General features: G+C 23.4%; 1 protein-coding gene across 1 annotated transcript; it reads left to right on the forward strand.

Annotated features, from left to right (window-relative positions):
- Positions 1-587: 587 nt before the first annotated feature.
- LOC145846466 (uncharacterized) lies at positions 588-9,808 on the forward strand. Its single transcript, XM_082953225.1, has 3 exons — positions 588-745; positions 2,211-2,521; positions 9,704-9,808. The coding sequence occupies exons 2-3, from the start codon at positions 2,265-2,267 to the stop codon at positions 9,771-9,773; spliced, it is 327 nt and encodes a 108-aa protein (XP_082809351.1). The 5' UTR covers positions 588-745; positions 2,211-2,264; the 3' UTR covers positions 9,774-9,808.
- The last annotated feature ends 9,611 nt before the right edge of the window (positions 9,809-19,419 follow it).

Below are 19,419 nucleotides of genomic sequence, written 5' to 3' on the forward strand. Positions count from 1 at the left end.
TACTGGACCTTTTAAATAAAGGTTATTAGTTGGATTGGTTAGCTTAATTAAAAGTTTATAAACAATTTATTTTTAACAGTAATGAGTTACGAGACGTAATCTAAATATAAATTATGCTGCTGTATAATACTATTTAATAATCATTTAAAATATAGTTTATATATGTTATGTTTTTTCCCTAAAAAATTTCAGGTTTATTGTACTTTAAATAGTTTGTTACAATAAATATTTTTAATAGTAGTCTTTTTGTTCATAGCAGTTTGTTTAAATCTATAATGATATATCACAAAAAATTATCTTAAAAAAAGAACTTTAAATATTTTACTCAACTTACTAACAATAAGAAACTTTTATAAACAATGTTTTAACTAAATGTAGTTTCACTTTAGATAAACAGTACAATTAACTTTCTACCAAAACTAACTGCTAATTATTTAATACAATTTAAACATTTTATACTTACTTTTTTTTACAAATTCAACCGTAAAATACATTTTCTTTTATTACTTTATACTACTTAATAACTTTAATTACTTCTAAAATAAGACTAAAACTGATTTTTTTTTCCTTTTAATAGTTAGTGACATTTAGTGTTAAAGTTGGCTAATATACTTCATGTTTTTCAATAAGCGAAGAGAAAATTGATGAACTAAAATAATTGGCTCGTAAAACAAAATTCTAAGCGAAGGCGGATTTACTTTTTAAAACTTAGTTGGATCACTATGTAATTGACAACCAGTACAAGGTATACATACTATTTAATTAGTTTCTTGCGTGTTTACTTTTTCTCTATTGTTTTTAGCTGCAGTAAAACTCTGGAACTTTTATGGAAATTTCGTGTTACGTTTTTAAGACGTAGTTTTTTTTTTGCATGTCCTTAAGGCATTCGTAAATTACGTTTGTACTTGTTTGTTTAAAACGTAAACTTATTTCTTTTTGTTTCTAAACAGCTAGAACTTGATCATTCAATTTTTAGCATCTAGTTTCATAAACAGTGAATAAGATCAACTGATAAGTTTCAATTGATAAGTAAATGGACAGTTACTAATAAAACTACACTTAAGTTTCAATTAAGTATAATAAGGAGTGCTTAATATAAGATTTAAAACATGAACGCATTACTAGCATTTTGGACTTACACAAAACTTGTTTTTCTTTATAAATATGTACTTAAAAGTATGACTTAAAGTATTTTTAGATTAAATAATTAAATGTTTTATAAAAAGTTATGTTAGGTTTTTAAAAATTTCAATATTAAAATATTGAAAAAAAAATCTTAGTTATGTTCATAATAAACTATTTTTAATAACGTGTTAACAAAGTCTTTAGGGCTCAAAAAGATTTACGTTTTATTAGAACTTTGTTGATATTTATAATCTAGTTCGTTGAAAAAAATATTAAACCAATAAAAACATACTAGCTTCAAATGTTTTATTTTTATTTATAATTTTTTTTTTGTATATTAGGAGAAGTTTTAAAATATATTATTCAATTTTGAATTTTTTTCTCATTGTTTTAAACGAATTTGTAATATGCAAACAAAACATAATTACACGAAAAAAGAATTACATAAATATATAAAAAACTTTCTTTTCAGTTTCTTAGAAATAGTTTCTGTTGTTGTAAACTAGAGAATTTAGTTACGTTAAACGCATTTAAAACATTTTTTTTTCAATGAAAATATTTAATATTTTTTATAGATCTTCTTCAACATACAAAATTTTTTTCCTTGATAGAACTTATTAAAATAAATATTTCAGCTTATTTACGTACTTAAATGTAAAAATAAAAAATAACTAAACTTAAAATCTATTTTGTTTTTTATGTTATAAATTTTAATATATATGTATATGTTTGAAAAAAAAAGTTAATTTTGTACATTTAGCGTCTTACTTAATCCTTAAAATAATGTTTTTTTATTATTTTAGTTTAAATCAAGATAAAATATTAGGATTTCTTTTAGTATTTGTAAAAAAAAATTAAATCTATTTAGGCTAGTTGTACAGAGCCTTAGTCAAGTTACTACTTTTTATAAAGCTATTTGAAGATTTTTTGTTCTAAAGCTTTGTTGTAAACTAAGAAAACAAACAATCTTAACTTTTGTATTTTATTACAAACTTTTAGATAATATTTAAAATGTTTAAGCTTATAATAATTATGCTACTAGATTTGTTTATAAATAAATATATTAAAATTGAAAAAAAATTCAGGTTAAAAACTATAACTATCTTTGAGAAATCGTTAAAAATTGAGTTATAAAAAATATGGAAGACCATCCACTAGAGTCAAGGGTTCCACATTTGGTAACTAAAATGACAGAAGAGGACAAGTTAAGAATTCTTTTAGTTATAGGATTATGTATATGGCTTCCTGCTCTAACAATTTTTGTTTATTTTTACATCCAAGATTTTATGAAAAGAAGAAAGCGAAAGAGTGGTTTAGAAGCAATAGTGTTAAACAGTTGCGGAGAAAATTTAGTTAAAACTAGTTTTGGAACAAACAGTCCAAAAACGAACGAAAGGTTGTTGATTTTAAATATCAAAAAAATAACAAAATTTGTAAATAATATTCTAAAATGCATAATGTCTGTTTCAAGTTTTGTACTAAACTTTTAGAAAATGTTATAAGTATTTATAACTGAAATCTTGTTTTATACTAAATAATTTATTTGAAATGTTATTCTATGAACTATAAACTTTAAATTTTCAATAGTATATGACTATAGTTTAGTTTATTTAATAAATAACATAATCTTAAGCTATTAGAAGAATTTGTATTATAAAAAATAAGTAAACTATGTTTACTAATTAAGAAAAAAACTTTTTTTAGTCAATTACATGAAAAATTTATTAGAAGAATATAACAAGCTACACAGATTACCAGCTAATTATAAAAACTGAAATATTAAAAGACATAAAACTATTGATATTTCCTCGATTTAAGTCAGCTTTAATAAGTTCGATGCTTATTGTAAAATTATTTAACTATTTTGCAATTTTATTACCAACTGTACGTAATTTTGTTTAAAAAGTAAACAATAAACTCGACAATAAAAGTCAAGTTGTGGGAAAACTAAACTTTTTTCTAATCTAATTTCAATATTTTTTTTACAAATTCAAAATTTCTTTGACTCGCACGACAATACGACCTCGCTTATAAAATTCATACTTTTTAAAGGATTTGTATAAGCTTATTTAATGTTCATTATCTCATTTAAAACAGATTTGTTGTACAAAATATTTTTAGTTAATATTGTTTATTACTATAACGCGAGACCTATGAAAGTAAAAATGTACATCTACTATTGTTTTATTAAGTATTATAAAAAGGTGTTTATATCTAAGCACTTTAAGTATACTTTACTGAATGTACTAAATCAAGCTTTAACTTTATTTTTGAAAATGCATCAAATCACCTTAACCCAAGCTTAAAAATTTTAAATTCATATAAACGTTGAAAAAACTGTAAATAATGCAATTTAAATTATGTTAAATTTATTTACAAATTAAAGGTTTCAAATGGAGCAAATTTTGTCATTAAAGATTGACTATCAATTTTGAAAGCTTTTAAAAAAACACTTTCTAATGATCTAGTCAGTAAAAAAAGTTTTTTTTAAGTTATTTAACTACATACTAGTCTTCCTTTTTTGTTAAGACGGACAGTTTGAACTATAAGATTTTAGTGACCGGTTATACTAAACAAAACCGTTGTATTAAGATAAAAATAAGTTTGTAACCTTGTGATTTTCTTAATGTTTGGAAGTACATCTGTTGTTTTAAATTAATTTTAAACAAACAATTTTTAATGCATTATAATAATAATGATAATAAATAAGTTATCAGGAGCATAGTTATAAAATGTTCTATAAAACCATCTGTTTGATAGGTCTATAAGTTTAGATAAAACTTTGTAAACTGTAAATAGTATCTATAAAACGTCTAATGACCTATTAGAAAATTGTTTAGAAAAACATAGCTAAATCGGTGCTAACATTTAACTTTTTCAAAAAAAAAACAGGTAATATCACTTTTTTGTTCTAAAGTTCAAAGCATACTATAAAAAAATCGATTTAGTTACTAAGCTTTTTGTGAACTCTGCAAAAATTATACTTAAAACTAATTCTAACATTAATAACGGTTGAACTTTTTTTAATTACCCAACATAACTATAGTAAGTGTTTTGTATAAACCAAAAAATTGTGTTAGCGCTTACTAGATTTTTATTTGTTTATACTTTATATAAGCACAAATTTATTTAAATTTAGTTTAACAATATTAAAAGTCATTTTAATTCATTAAAATTATTTTTTCATTTGATAAGAGATGTAAATTGAAATTAAATCTAGCAAATGTAAATTTAATTTAAATAAAAATATACTGTATAACAATTGTTATTTAAAATCAAAAATAGGTTAGTTTTATTTATGCCTAAGTAAGTTTTATAACTTTGTAAGATGTAAGAACTAAAGCTTAACTATTTTTGATAAAAAGTAATGCCTAGTCGTACAAACAATAACAAATGCTATTAGTAAACGTTTCTTTGCTTTAAAATAACTTATTACGCTTTCGAAAATTAAAAAAATAATTACGTCAATTAAAACATATGAGCTTATCTATAAAGCAATAAGCTAAAAATACTTTTTAAGTATTTTTATTGTTCAAATATTATAACTAATTTAAATATATTTAATAAAACTGCACAGATTTCTTAGTTATTATATTCTTGGTTAGAATGTTTGAAAATTTTATCAACTTTCAGGTTTTCGTATACAATAGGTTGCATTAAACTATGTCGAAGTATTTTAAATCATTTTCTCAAAGATTAGACTTAGAATTTGCAATGGCAATCATTCTAAAATAAAGGGAAACTTGTTTCAATTTTCTTAAATCAAAAATTTCAAAACACATTAATTTCTTTGTTCTTAAATTTAAAAGTTAATTTTTACAAAATTTTACAGCTTAATGATAGAGCTTAAATATTTTTTTTTAGTTTAGGTTGATTTGGTTGGTGCTAGAGCCAATAGAAAAGTGGTACATTTAGTCTTTTTTTTCTCCGGACATATCTTTAAAAGTATATATATTTATTTTTAATAATAATAACAAAATATACAATATCCTTCTCTTATTACACTGACATATGTTTCTGTGTGTTAAACGAGTCAACACTTTTCAACTGCGCTCTGTAAAAAAATAAATACTGTAAGGGAAAAATAGAAGCTAAAATAGGTATATACATGTGTCCATTAAAATAAAAATAGTTGCTGTAGATTTTTATAGGTTAATGGTTAATAAATAATAGATAAAATACTTAACGTTAAATCCGACTATTATAAAACTATATAACATTTATAATTTTTAAGTCTGAATTAAATAAATTAAAGTAAATATACAAAATAAAATAAAAAATCTTGATATAAGCTACTTACATGAAAATAAAGGAAGTACTAATTCTAAATATTTACTGGTTACTAATCATTGAAAAAAATATATCTAATAATTTCATCACGATATATATGAACATTAGGGCTAGCTAGTTAATTTATACTACAAAGTTAGATAATTTTTTCTTTATGATTGGAAAAAGTATAAAATAATTAGTTCATTACTTATTGTCAAATATATATGTATATTTTAAGTCATGTTGGTTTAATGTATGGCTCTGTAACATAATTGTTGGTCAGAGCTTTGAAAGTTTAATAACAAGTTTGATTTTTGTGTTTTGTATTTTAATTTTTTATTTAAATTCAATCTGCTTTATAATTGTATCTAACTTTGATTTTATTAAAGTTTAGATTTCACCATTATAAACATTCAATAAATAAAATATATATTATACCAAGTTTCTGTGGCTTTTATTGCCTTTACTATTGCTTAATTTAATAATTCAATAATTATTTTTTTGTTTTACTTTTTATTCACAATAGGTTACATATTACTTTTTTTAATTAAAGCGCTCTACTACTTTTTCAATCATAAAGAATAACTTATCTAACTTTGTAGTATAAATTAACTAGCTAGCCCTAATGTTCATATATATTGTAAAGAAATTATTAGATATATTTTTTCAATGATTAGTAACCAGTAAATGTTTAGAATTAGTACTTCCTTTATTTTCATGTAAGTAGTTTATATCAAGATTTTTTATTTTGTTTTGTTTATTTACTTTAATTTATTTAATTTAAACTTAATAATTATTTATATAGTTTTATAATAGTCGGATTTAACATTAAGTATTTTATCTATTATCAACTATTAACCAATAAAAATCTATAGCGATTATTTTTATTTATTTTTCAATGGACAAATGTATATACCTATTTTAGCTTCTATTCTTCCCTCACAGTATTTATTTTTTTACAGAGCTCAGTTGAAGTGGTTGAATCGTTTAAGGCACAGAAACATATGTCAGTATGATAAAAGAAGGGTATTGTAAATTTTTTATTAATATATATTTCCAGTGAACTTGTTTCGCTAAGATCTTTTGTTAACAAACGCTTAAATTTATATTTTTAATCGTTATGTTTTTAACTAACTTTTTTTTTAATATTCTTCAGTGAATTAACTTTATTCCTAAGTATCTTTATGTTTTTATATAAGCTTAACACTTTTTGAGATATAGGCCATTTTTGTTATTTAAGTTTTAATCTTTAACTATGGTCTTCCTGCTGAGTCAAAAAACGTTTTTTAAGAAAACCTAAATTCACTGAGTATTGAAGATATTTTCGTTACACATTTTAAAACATAATGCTTAATTTGTTATTTTTTTTAATATGTTGCGAAAACTAAAAAATCACAAAAAGGTCTACAAATGTTTTTTTTAGTTCTCGCAACATATTTAAAAAATAATTAAATTTTAATTTTATTGAAAAATATTTAACAAAAACATTTTATTCTTCGGTAAATTTAGATTTTCTTAATTGTTTTTTTTTTGACCAAGTAGTAAGACCATAAATAAAGACTAAATTTAAAAAACAAAAGTGGCCTATATCTCAAAAAATATTAAGTCTATATAAAAAACAAAGACACTAAGGAATTAAAGTTAATTCACTGAAGAATATTTTTAAATAAAACCAAAGTGTCCTACTTTTTCTATGGGCTCTACCACCAACTCAATAAACCCAAACTCAAAAAGATACGTATTTTATTTTAGCTCTATCATTTAGCTAACAAATTCTGTAAAAATTAAGCTTTAAAATCAAATAACATAAAAATTATTGTGTTTTGAAAATTTGAGTCAAGAAAAATGACTCAAATATCCCTTGCTTTAAAATGTTTGTCATGTTCATTGTCAATTATAGACTATAATTTATTTATTTTTACTTCAAAACAAATATAAAAAAGCTTAGAATTTTATTGTAAACTATATCATTAGAAAAGGTAAAATTTTATAAAGGTTCAACTATTATATAATATTGTATTTTATTTATCAAATGGTTTAAAAGTTAAAACCTTGTATGTAAAATCTTATATATTCTAATTTATTTTTCTACTTATTTCCAAGTTTAATTCGGTCTATGCATTGTTTGAATAGATTTTTCTTATCATATCAATTCACTTTTTATTGATTATTTACACGTTTTTAGGTTCGGTAAAACAGAAATTTAAAACGGGTAAAAATTAAACTCCGTAGTAAAAAAAAACGAAAAATAAGAATTAAAAGTATTAAAACAACTTCAACCCAAAAAGTACCAACATGTTTCACAGATAAAAGTCCATATGAGAATAAACAAAGTAAGGAACATAACCAAGACTAATAGCAATACTTTTCAATCTAAAACTAACGACGTATGTTTATGTTAACTAGTAAAATAGATCTATAGTACCTAGGTGATACTATTTATTTTATGTACACTCCGTTGAACTTCGTTATAGTCTTGAAAAGGTATACAAAGTTAGTTGCTAAGTTTAGTCTTTCTCTTGAGTACGCACTTATTGGACAAAACTTTGTGTTTAAAATTTCAGTTTTAATAAAAACTCTTAGGTACGCACTACCAGCTGATTACACACTTTAGTTTTATTTTGTTTTATGTACACTAAAATATGACAAAAAAGTGGCAGTCATAAAAAGTTTTATGTTTTTCTATATTTGTGCTGTAGAAGTACAGTAATTTTCTCCTTAAATGTAAGCTTTTTCCCTTAATTGCGTATTTTTTCTCAAAAAAGGTTGGGTTCAAAATTAAAACTCTTATTATAATTCATTTAAAAAAAAATTATTATAACACTAAAAAAAGCAGAGTATTTTTAACTAAAGTAACGAAAACAAAGAATAGTTTACATCTAGAAAATTCATGACCAAAATATAAATAAAAGCTTCAAAAACTTATTATTAATAAATACTTAGATAAGTTGGAAATTAACCGAAAATGTATTACATAACAGTGTTATATATGATTAAAGTCATATCAAGAATTTTTTTTACAAAAAAAAAAAAATAAAAATAACAAAATAGAAAACAGTTAAATTTACTTTTAAGTATATACTTTGATTAACATAAATATTTTAGTCGCTTGACTTTTAGGTCTAACAGAAACTTCTTAATAAATAAATTTTACCAAATGTTATGAAAGTAATCAAGATACGAATTTTAGTTTCCAATTTTTTTCCAAAAAGCCACTTTTATTCCTGCTAGACATAGTTATAAAATGTTAATTCTATACACGTTTTTTCTTATTAGTAAAATCGCAAATATAAAACGAAAATTATTTTCTTCTTCTACAATTATTAAACGCTACATATTTTAAGTATTCATATAATAGCTAATATTTGAAAGTATTTAATACCATCCGAAGTAATCGACATTTTAGCACCCTATATAATGTCTTTTTATTTATATTTTGGACTTTTTGTACAAAAAACTACTTTTCTTAACTTTATCGTACTCAGACTTTTTCTAATTTTTTGAACAACAACATTTTTTGCATTAAATTCTTACTTAAAAGTCGTTGTACAAATATAAGAGAGTAAAGTTATTTCGGATACGAAATTAAGACATTTTATAACATACCGTAATCTTCCACTTATAGCTTTTGAGATAAAAATATTGTGTTCAATAGAAAAGTGTTCATTTACTTTGTGTTTTAAATAAGTATCTCTTCACAAGGATGAAAACAAAAAATATATGTTGTAGATTTCATGAAAACAAACAAAAAATTTAAATAATACTTTCATAAATACTAAAGACCACACATAATATACTTTAACATTTAAAGTTATAACGAACATTAGAATCAAATATTAAACCTTATGATAAAAATATAAATAAAGAAAATCTGTACTAAGTTTTAGTTAAACAAAAATCTGTTTATCAAGCTGACTACCCCTTAAAACTAAATACTCTTAAAAACATTTTTTAGGGTATTTATGTTTGTGTCTGTCCGAGCACTAAAAACTTCTTATAGATTTAATGCAAAAATGTTTTTAACAAATGTTTAACTGTTGTTTTAGGAGATTTCTTGATAACATCTAAACAATCTTGGTACTTAATTTATCATTTAATATATTTATATTGTACTTAATGCATAAAACTTTAAAGCGGAACTTGAATACTCATTTTTAGGCTTTATTCAAAGTGCATACTCAAGCGAAATATTTTTGTACTGCTTGTATTGTTTTTTTAAACTTTTTTTATGTTGCTACTGTCAAAATTGAAAATAAAATTAAAACTAGTCATGGTGGTGCTTTAATAAAATCTTAATTACTTTCAGATCGCAAAATCATCACAAAAAAACAAAAGCCAATAATAGAATTGAAAAATGTATCAAATGTAGAAAGTAGTTTAGCAAGAAACAATTACAAAAACACAAACCAAAATTCTATAGCAGAAGATAGAAAATCTTAAACATGAAGTGCCGACAACTAGTTGTTGCCGTGTAAATGAGAATACATAATTGTAAAAACATAAGGAAACTGTTTAGGTTTCTTAATTTTAAAGGCCTTGTTAAAGTCTATATCTTTTATATTTATCAGCTTTATTTTAAATTTATTAATACATAGATCTGATATTTGGAATAAAATTAGTATAAATTATTGTTACTTAGTTAAGTAGGTTGTATAAACAAATATAAAAGTAGTAACTCTATTTTTAACCTTATCATCAATTAGAAGAAATTTCGTTTATTTAAGCTTTTTATAGTTTTACTCAATTTTTTATGATAAAATACGTTCTTTTTTTTTAATAAAGAAATGTTATAAAAACTCTCTCTACAACAAATTTAGGGTGCAAGTATATAGTTTAAAGAAAACATTACATTTTATCTGAAAAACTTTTTAATTAGCTTTCAATAGTAAGCCAGACATTTAGTCAGTTTTTAATCGGTTATTTTTTAATTATGTACATTGAAAATTTTGTATAATACAAATCAATACTTTTAAACTAAATCTGAGTATTAATAGACATTTTAAAAGACGAACATTCTTATCAATCTTATTTAAAATACGTTTACCTTAGGTTCTTTTAATTAAAACCTGATTATTTAGTTCGATTTAAATGTTTTTATGTATAATATAATAAAAATTACTAAAAAAATGTTTAACAAAATTATGTTTTTGTTTAAATTTTCTAATAGTTGTTATTTACATGTTATTTAATTTTAATTTTAATAGATAATGTTTTTGAATATTTAAGTAATTTTTTGTACTTTAAAAAAATACATTATACTAAATATATATAATTTATACAATCTTTAAAAAAATAAAGTGTTTTTTGAATTAGATAAATGAAAAACTTGCTAAAATTACAGGTTACAAAAAAATGTACTTTTACAAAAGTTGATATGTTATTGAATACTCATGTTTTAGCACTGTTTTTTTTATTGTTAAAAACCACGGATTCTAGTGAAATGAAAACTAAGTGTGTAAAAAATTACTTGACTTGAAACAATTTGAATTGTAGATCTTTTCGATTTCATAAAACTTTAAAAACTATTGAAAAATCCAATCTATAAAAACTTGATATTATTTTACAGTCTATATATTTTTTGATAACAAAAAGTTTCTTCATAGTTTGAAAATATTTTGATCCGTATTGTCTAATGTAAAGAATTTAAAAATAAACTTAAAACTAGTCTGTCATTAGTAAAAACTGATTTTTAAAAAGACAAGAAAAAAACTTGTGAGTCTTTTTGTTGCCCATCACATATTTTCCTTGCCAAAATTGCTTTAATTTAAAATGTACTGTTCTAGTAATTTTTTTAAATTTAAATGAATTGAAATGACAACTACGCCTTAATTTATTTATTTTAAAAAATCTTTTTTGTTATCTATAAGAATTTCTACACTTTTGTTAATTCAAAAGACTTTTTTAAGCTACATACCAATATTTCAGAACAAGTGGAAAAGAGAAAAAAATATTTTGTACAGATAAATTCAAGCAAGTTTAGTTTCTGACAAACCTGTTGAAGTGTAGCTTCTAATAAAAAATTAAGTGTTTGAATTTGAATTCATAAAGTTTTAGTTCATTTATAAAACCTGTTTATTTATTTTTTAGGTTAAATTAAAAAATAAAGCAAAAAAACAAAAAAAAATCATTAAACTTTAGACCAAGAAAATAAAAAACTCATTAAATAGTTTTTTTAGAAATTGTATATTATTATTATATATATATAAAGAGATTTATAAAAGTTGTGGTCGATAGTGCTCGACAAATTGAATTGGAGCTTAAATATTTATTTTACATGAGATTATATATCTCATATACGAAACGGTCGTAGAAACCTATTGTTTTTACATAATCAAATAAATGTGTATATATACTTTTTTTGAACGAAATAAAAAGCGATCAAAAATTTGGTCCAAGGACCTAGTGTACTAAAAAACCTTTTGGTTATCGAGTCATACACCAGGATACAGTTTAATGTCATGTACAGGACATATATGTTAGTTTTTTTATATAGTAACACTTAGTTTATATTTTTAAGAACGACGTCAATAATTACGTAGTTTTATAAATTACATTGTAGAACAAAGAGTATATACTAGATAAAAAATTTATGATTATGAACGGAGCACAGTTTTAAAAATAGAAAATTTTCATTCGAAATTAGCCAATCAAAACTGTTAAAAAAAATGTTTTTAAAGTATTCTGTAGCTTTCATTTAAATTTTGGATAATCTCTTGATTTTACAACATTAGTTTACAACTTGTTTTTTCCATGAAGTTGTAAAATAATCGTTTACAACTGTTATTAGTTTTTTTTTCAAAGAAATGATTTGTTTGACTAAGTAATTCATTTACATATCATTGTATAAGTATTGTTTATTGAACGTGAAAAAAAAACTCAAAAATTTTGGTCTAAGGACCTGGTGTACAAATATTTTTGAATATTATTTTATATCATTAAGACAAGTTAATTACTAATTTTGATTAGTAATTCGGTACTAGTTTCTTATGTATAAAATATTTCGTTATTCATCTTAGTTTCACAGTGTAGGGCAACATTTTCATTGTTAATAAAACATCACTTAAGTTTATACTCAATTTATTTTACTAAAAATTAAAGAACTCGATAACTTATTAAGATTTTGCATTCTGTTTTACTGGTATTTTCAAATTTTTTAAAGTTTAAAAAAAATTATTTACTTAAGAAATTTTAGACACTAATATAATTTTCTAAATTTTATTGTTTAAAGCTTCTACACAAAATACTATAATATTGAACACAAGGTAGTGTCATCCCACTAGAAAAAGTCTAGATACTACCCTGGAAAAATTCCTACCTTTAGAAAAAAATATAAATTAATACTTTACAGCAAATCTTTGTTTTACTATTAAATTGTTTTGAAAACTATTTTTTATATTTAGTGTCGATTTCCGATGGTTTAGTGTTTGTTTTAAGGATAACAAGAAAACATACTTTTTACATAAAAATCTAACAACATAGAATAAGTTGAGAAAATAATCTAACTATTTTTAATGCAAAATAAATTCCAAATTAATAGCATTACCAAATTGATTTTCTAAGATAAGGTAGTAGTGTTATTTTATATTTGGTAGCTAGCCTTAAAAATAATTACTATTTTGCTTATATAGTTAAGCTGCTTTGTATAAATTTATAGTGGTAATTTAATCAATTATATGCCACTTTCAAGCTATTTTATAAAAATCTTAATAACCAAAGTCACCTTGTGTCCTCAACAACTAATGTAATATTTTGATCGTCAGAAAAACTTAATTTAACTTTAGACTAACATTTTTTTTATACTAAACTCTTGGTTGCCATGGGTAAACACTTTTTAAAGTTCAACTAATGGCAATAAAAGTCGCAAAATGACAGTTTGCCTCCTCAATTAACTAGCCTTTCCAGTTGTTTACCCGCTTTTAGTTGCTTTTTTTACTTTTGCAATTACGTTTGTATGTAAAAGAATGTTAAAAATGAAAAAATTTGACTTCATGATTAGTTTATTACTCACAAAAACACAGACCACAGGATTTATTTAACTTACCAAGCTTTAAAACAAACTACATATAACAGTAAAAGTACTTTAAACTTCAAAGAAAAAAAAATTTAACAATTAAAAATAACGAAATAAAAAATTAACTCTAGAAAAGTTTCGACAGAGAATAATAAAACTGCTTAAAACAATATAAAATCAAACATGTACGCTTGCAATAATTTTTTAAAGTATTTCAAAACCAAAAATACAAAACTGGATTACTTTTATCCTCGTTACTAAAAATGTTGTTTTCTAATGTTCTCATAAAAAAGTTATATAATGCAGGAGTTGTTGTGTTACCCATACTAACTCTATCAATTCGGGTATATATCTTTTTAAACTCCAGCGGTTGCTTTTAGTAAACTTTTAAAACTATTTTTCTACTTCTTTACTTTCAGGCATCGTAATACAACCATCTTTATTTCTCATTTAAAAACTATGTAAGTAAAAATTTGAACTACGTCGAAGCTTATACTGTTGTGTTAAACTGTTTTTTATTTAGAAAGCTTTATTTAATAAACTTCAGATAATTTTCTACACATCATTTTTAAAGAACATGAAATTTAATCGTTGTGTCCAAAAACTTTGCCAGTTTATAAGGTCGAATCTTTTCACACAAACGATTGCTCTTAATTGATTACTACCTTCGTCATAAATTTATATTTTATAGTTTTGCGACGACATATAAAAGTTTGTTTATTTGCAAAAAATAAAAAATAAATCATATGTGTGATTTTGATGTTTAACTTCTTAAACATTAAAAGATTGTGAAATAACCACACCCGTGGACCCTATATAAGTAGATATTAATTGAAACCTTACATTTTTTTCGAACTCTAATAATACTACATCAATTATACGTTTTGTTTTTTTTTCGTGTTTTAAAAATTCGGTTCCTAACCTAATTTAGGTCAAAAAGGTTTCTTAAGAATTAATTTATTATAAAATATGTGAATAACTTGAAAGAACACTTGTGCTAGATATTAATTAGTTTATACTAACCAAAAGTCAATAACTAGTAGGCTAGTGAGTAAAGCTAAGAACAGCTAAGAAACAACGAACTATCTATTTATTTTTAAAATAAGGATACAAAACTTTATTAAAAGGAGCATAATTTATAATAATAAAACATGTTTATGACTTGTAATTTATCTTTATGGCAAATTATTCAATTTAATACAAGACAGCCTTTACAAACTCGAATGTTTTTACTTAATATAAAAGGTACTGCAATTTTTTTATTAATGTTTATAAAGTAAAAATTAGAAATTTTTTTTTAGAGTTTTTAACTTTGTGTGTATACTTCTTGTTGTAATAACAACTTAATTGATATTTTTTAAATGACTATTTAAAATATAAATTTAAGTGGTTGGTAATAAATTTGAATTAGTTCTTTCTTACATTCATGTAAGTGGTTTATATTGTTATTCGATATTTTATTGTGTATTTTAATTAACTTTACTTATTTAGACTTAATATTACAAATATTATATAGTTTTATAACAGTCGGATATAACATTAAGTACTTTACCTATTATAAACCATTAATCTGTAGAGATTATTTTTATTTAAATGAACACATGTATACACCTTCTTTAGCTTCTATTTTTACCTTACAGTATTTATTTTTTTACAGAACCCAGTTGAAGTGTGTTAACCCGTTAACACACAGAAACATATGTCGGTATAATAAAAGAAGTACTGTATAATTTGTTTTTATTATTATGTAAATGCTTAGATTAATGAAATAAAAAATAAATCAATAATACATGATTGTTGATAATATTACTTCAATAACATAGATAATTTTATAATAATTTAGAGACAAATGGTTAGAAATAAAAAGTTAGTAAAAGGTATTAAAATTACCTTTAGCTTTTGATTTATTTTTTGATTTATTTATCATTAATCTAAATGTTTATTAGTAATCAAGTATATATATGTATATATATAAACACAAATGCGTTTCATCAAAGTTCTTATATACCTGATGATCTGCTTCTAGCAGTTATATAATGTTGTACAATAATAAACTTATCTAAACATTATTATCATTATTAAAATGTTGAAGTTATATATTTCTTAAACATTTACTATTCATATACAAAAATTAATGTAAGCGAAAATTACACTGTTTTGTTTTAACTTTAAACCTTTATTAGTTTAACAAAGAATAAAGTTACAGATCAACTATAAATATAAAGCAAAAATGTCTACAGTAGCAATTAAAACATTAACAAAGGAATACATAAAATTACATAAAAAGCCTGTTGAATTTGTCAAAGCAGTGAGACCTTTATATGATAACACTCATGAATACCACTTTCCGTGTAAAAAATTTGACACTAACTTTATAAGTTGTTAAACAATAGTTACGTCTCAAAATTAACATAGCGTTTACTTGCCTTTTTTTTATCTCGTATAAAATTAATTAAAGTAAATATAGCTGGTTTAAAAAAATATATTTTTAGAGAAACAAAAATCGGCATTTTACAAAGATCTTGTTGATTAAACTAAGTAAATTAAAAACTATTATTGTATTTAAAGTAAAAAATATGCATCTGTAAATGTATTATTGAGACTAACGACTTAATCAATTTCCATTTAGATACAAGGTCCTTCGGAAAAACCTTACGAAGAAGGGTATTACCACGGGGATGCCTAATTTCTATCAAACTACTCTATCACCCCATCGGAAATCCGCATGATGACACCAAACGGTAAGTATAATGTCAACAATAAGTTGTGTCTGTCAATTTCGATTTACCAACTTGAAAGTTAAAGTTCCTTGTGGACAATTGGCACCATTCTCAAAGGTCTGATGAATCATACAGAATTATTTTAAGACTTAATACAAACGTTTTAGTTTAGTTTTTTTTTACTTAAACTTTTTTTTACGATTAACAGACTCTTCTGAGTTTTGTATAAGATTTGCTTAGATCTCTTAGATTTAATAAAAACTTAAGGTAATGTATTTAGTCAGCTATAATATTTATAAAGATAAGTAGTCTTGAAATTTCTAGATTTCGATAACTTTTTTACAAACTGTTTTTTTAGACAAATTTTGTTTGAAATAAGTTGTGTTAGTATCATTATAGTGGTACACGATTTAAGTGTTTAATAATTAAAAATTAATTTATACTTTCAAAATTAAATTTTTTTTGTTCACAGGATTCATCTCTTTTATGGCTGAAAACAAAAGCTACCACATTGAAGGTATCAAAGCAATTGAAGTGCCAATAAGAAAACTCTCTCTAAATTCTCTCCGACATTGCAGTGATGCTGAACGATTTGGTAAACTACTCCCTGAAATAAAAGAAGAAAGTTATTAGAAATTGTAGTCTGATCTTTTTTTTGGTCAAAATAAAATGCTAGGAGAGAAAATTGCAATTAAATCAGAAATTGCTACTCTAAGATTCAGAAAAGAATATATCAGACTGTTATTGTATTTAAAGTAAAAAGTACGATTCTGTAAACATATTGTTAAGATTAACAAATTAATCGATTTTCTTTTATTTAAAAACTCCTTCGGAAACGCCCTACGAAGAAGGGTATTACAACGGGGTGCTCAATTTTCCATCAAACTACCCTTTATCCCCACCGGAAATCTGAATGATAAAGCCGAACGGCAGGTATTATGTCAACAAGAAGCTGTGCATTTACCATCCGGAAAGTTGGGTTCGAGCCTGTATGATAGGAACACTTCTCAAAGATTTGTATATATAAAGTTGTTTTAGATTTAATATAATCTTTTTTATTCAATAAGTAGTCTTGCAAAAAATAAGGATTCTACAACTTTTAGATAACCTCTTTAAGACAAATTTTATTTGAAACTAACAACAGATTCATGGTAATAAAGATGTTTAATAATTAATTTAAATCAAACCAAATGGACAACAAAATCCTTTTTTCTTAAACACTTTACTATCTTTTTTTGTTACTTCAAAATATATTTAACATCTATTGTCCACAGGACTCCTTTTTTATATGGCTAAAAACGAAAGCGACCACATTGAAAGTATAAAACAAACTGAGGAGCAAAGGTGACAACTCGCTCTAAAGTCGCTCCGACACTGCAGTGATGATGAACAATTCGGTAAACTCTTCCCTGAAATAAAAGAGGACATTGATAAAAAGTTCAGATTCGGTAAAATATATCTTTAGTCAAAATAAATTTTCTGATGAAAAAGTCCAAACGAAAAAAAAAAGATTTCCATTTAACATATCTGGTAGTTGTAGTAATAATTAAATATTTATAGAGTAATGTTCAGGTAATGTTTTGTTTGATTTAGTGAAATATTATTTGAATTTACAATGTTTTATTTATTTTAATTTTTAATTCAGTATAACTTTTTGAGACTTTCTGTCATTCAGAGCTCAATACTTCAATTTCTTCTATTGACAACTAGATTGACTTATACAAAAACCTTAAGTTTTCAGACAGTTAAAATAAAAGAAGCAATACTATTATGTTTAAGCTTATTATAACCGATCTATATATAGACTTAAAACTATTGTAATAACTAAGTAAAATAAATTTCATTTTAAAGTTGTGTATCGCATGATTAGCTGCATTGTACCAAAACTGAGTAGTGAATAAAACTTAGCTACTTGAAAAAATTCCATGGAAATAAACTCAGCCGCTGAGAAAAACTTTGTTTTAGGCCGCTGACTACTTAATAAATTTTGAGTAATTAAACTTAGTTTGGCTAATAATTTACTCTAGTTCTATAATCTTATGTTCAATATTTTAAGTATCAGTTTTGTTTGTTATCAAAAGGTTACAAAAAAAAAGGTTTACGCTTTTCTACAGCATTAAGTGATGATTATTTTATTACAATAAAGTATTAAACTTCATTTTGAGATCAAAATTGTTTAAAAATGGAAACTAATATATTGTAAACAAGATCACTTTTTTTTTTGCTTTTAGTATAAAATAATGTCATAAACTAATTGAAAATAAACTAATTACAACTGTAAAAATCCTTACACAGAATAAATACTAAAACAAACAAAATAGCTAAACAGAAATATAAATATTTTTTGTCGGTGAATTATAAAACCGCTCAAAACAATAAAAATTCAAGCATATACTTTTGCTATAGTTCCTAAAAGTATAACACAAAAACGAACATAAAAAACTGTAACACTTTTGTCTTCGTAGATAAAAAGGTCGTTTTCTAATGTTTCTATAACGAAATTAGCTAAAGGATTACCTTTAATATCCCTACTTATCCGGGCATTTTTTTTAATTCTCTAATAATTTTTTAAAATTAATTAAATTTATTATTTTTCTTTAAACTTACTTACTTTCGTGCATCTTATTTACAGCCATCTTTATTCCTAACTTAAATAATGTAAGTGAAAAACTTAAACTGCGACGAAGCTTATTCTGTTGTGTTAAATTGTTTTATAAACTCCGATAATTATCAACACAATATTTTTAATGGATATGAAATTTAATATTTGTGTCCAAAGTCTTTGCCAGTTTAAAGTTAGAATCTTTTAACACAAAAAACTGCTCTTAATTGACTACTATCTTCGTCAGCTTCATTAAGGCCATAAAGCTTATCGTATAAACACCATCACATCAATTTAAAAATATATAGAAAGTAGTTGCAATTTTTATAAAGTTTTGATTTTATTTTTAGAGTAAATAACTTGAAAACGTTGGAATTTATCTAACTTGTAATATTTTTTATCCGGTCAGCTTCAATTGAGTAAACAAAACAACTAGTAAACAACTGAACTATATATGTTTTTTCGTTGCTTTTTACATATATTTGAAAAGTGTTAAATATTTCTTTTTTACATTTAAACAAATGTTTTAAGTATTATGTACTTTTTTAGTCAAAAAAAATAATATAGAAAGAGCTCGTTGTTCAGTTTATTTTTTTGAGCAAGCAATCAGAAAACGTTTTATCAAATATAAAAACTAATAGTTTTATAATTTCTTGCATAAGCAAAAATTCGTACTTTTAGTAAAAGGC

This window comes from Thalia democratica, unplaced genomic scaffold (genome assembly GCF_965202585.1).
Source record: "Thalia democratica unplaced genomic scaffold, ktThaDemo2.hap1.1 HAP1_SCAFFOLD_455, whole genome shotgun sequence".
Lineage (NCBI taxonomy): Eukaryota > Metazoa > Chordata > Thaliacea > Salpida > Salpidae > Thalia > Thalia democratica.

Bases quoted from the DNA above. Each gene is read 5' to 3' on its own strand.
- LOC145846466 (XM_082953225.1), top strand. From the start codon at position 2,265: ATGGAAGACCATCCACTAGAGTCAAGGGTTCCACATTTGGTAACTAAA. The intron at 2,522-9,703 runs GTTGTTGATTTT...AATTACTTTCAG, and splicing joins AGTCCAAAAACGAACGAAAG to ATCGCAAAATCATCACAAAA.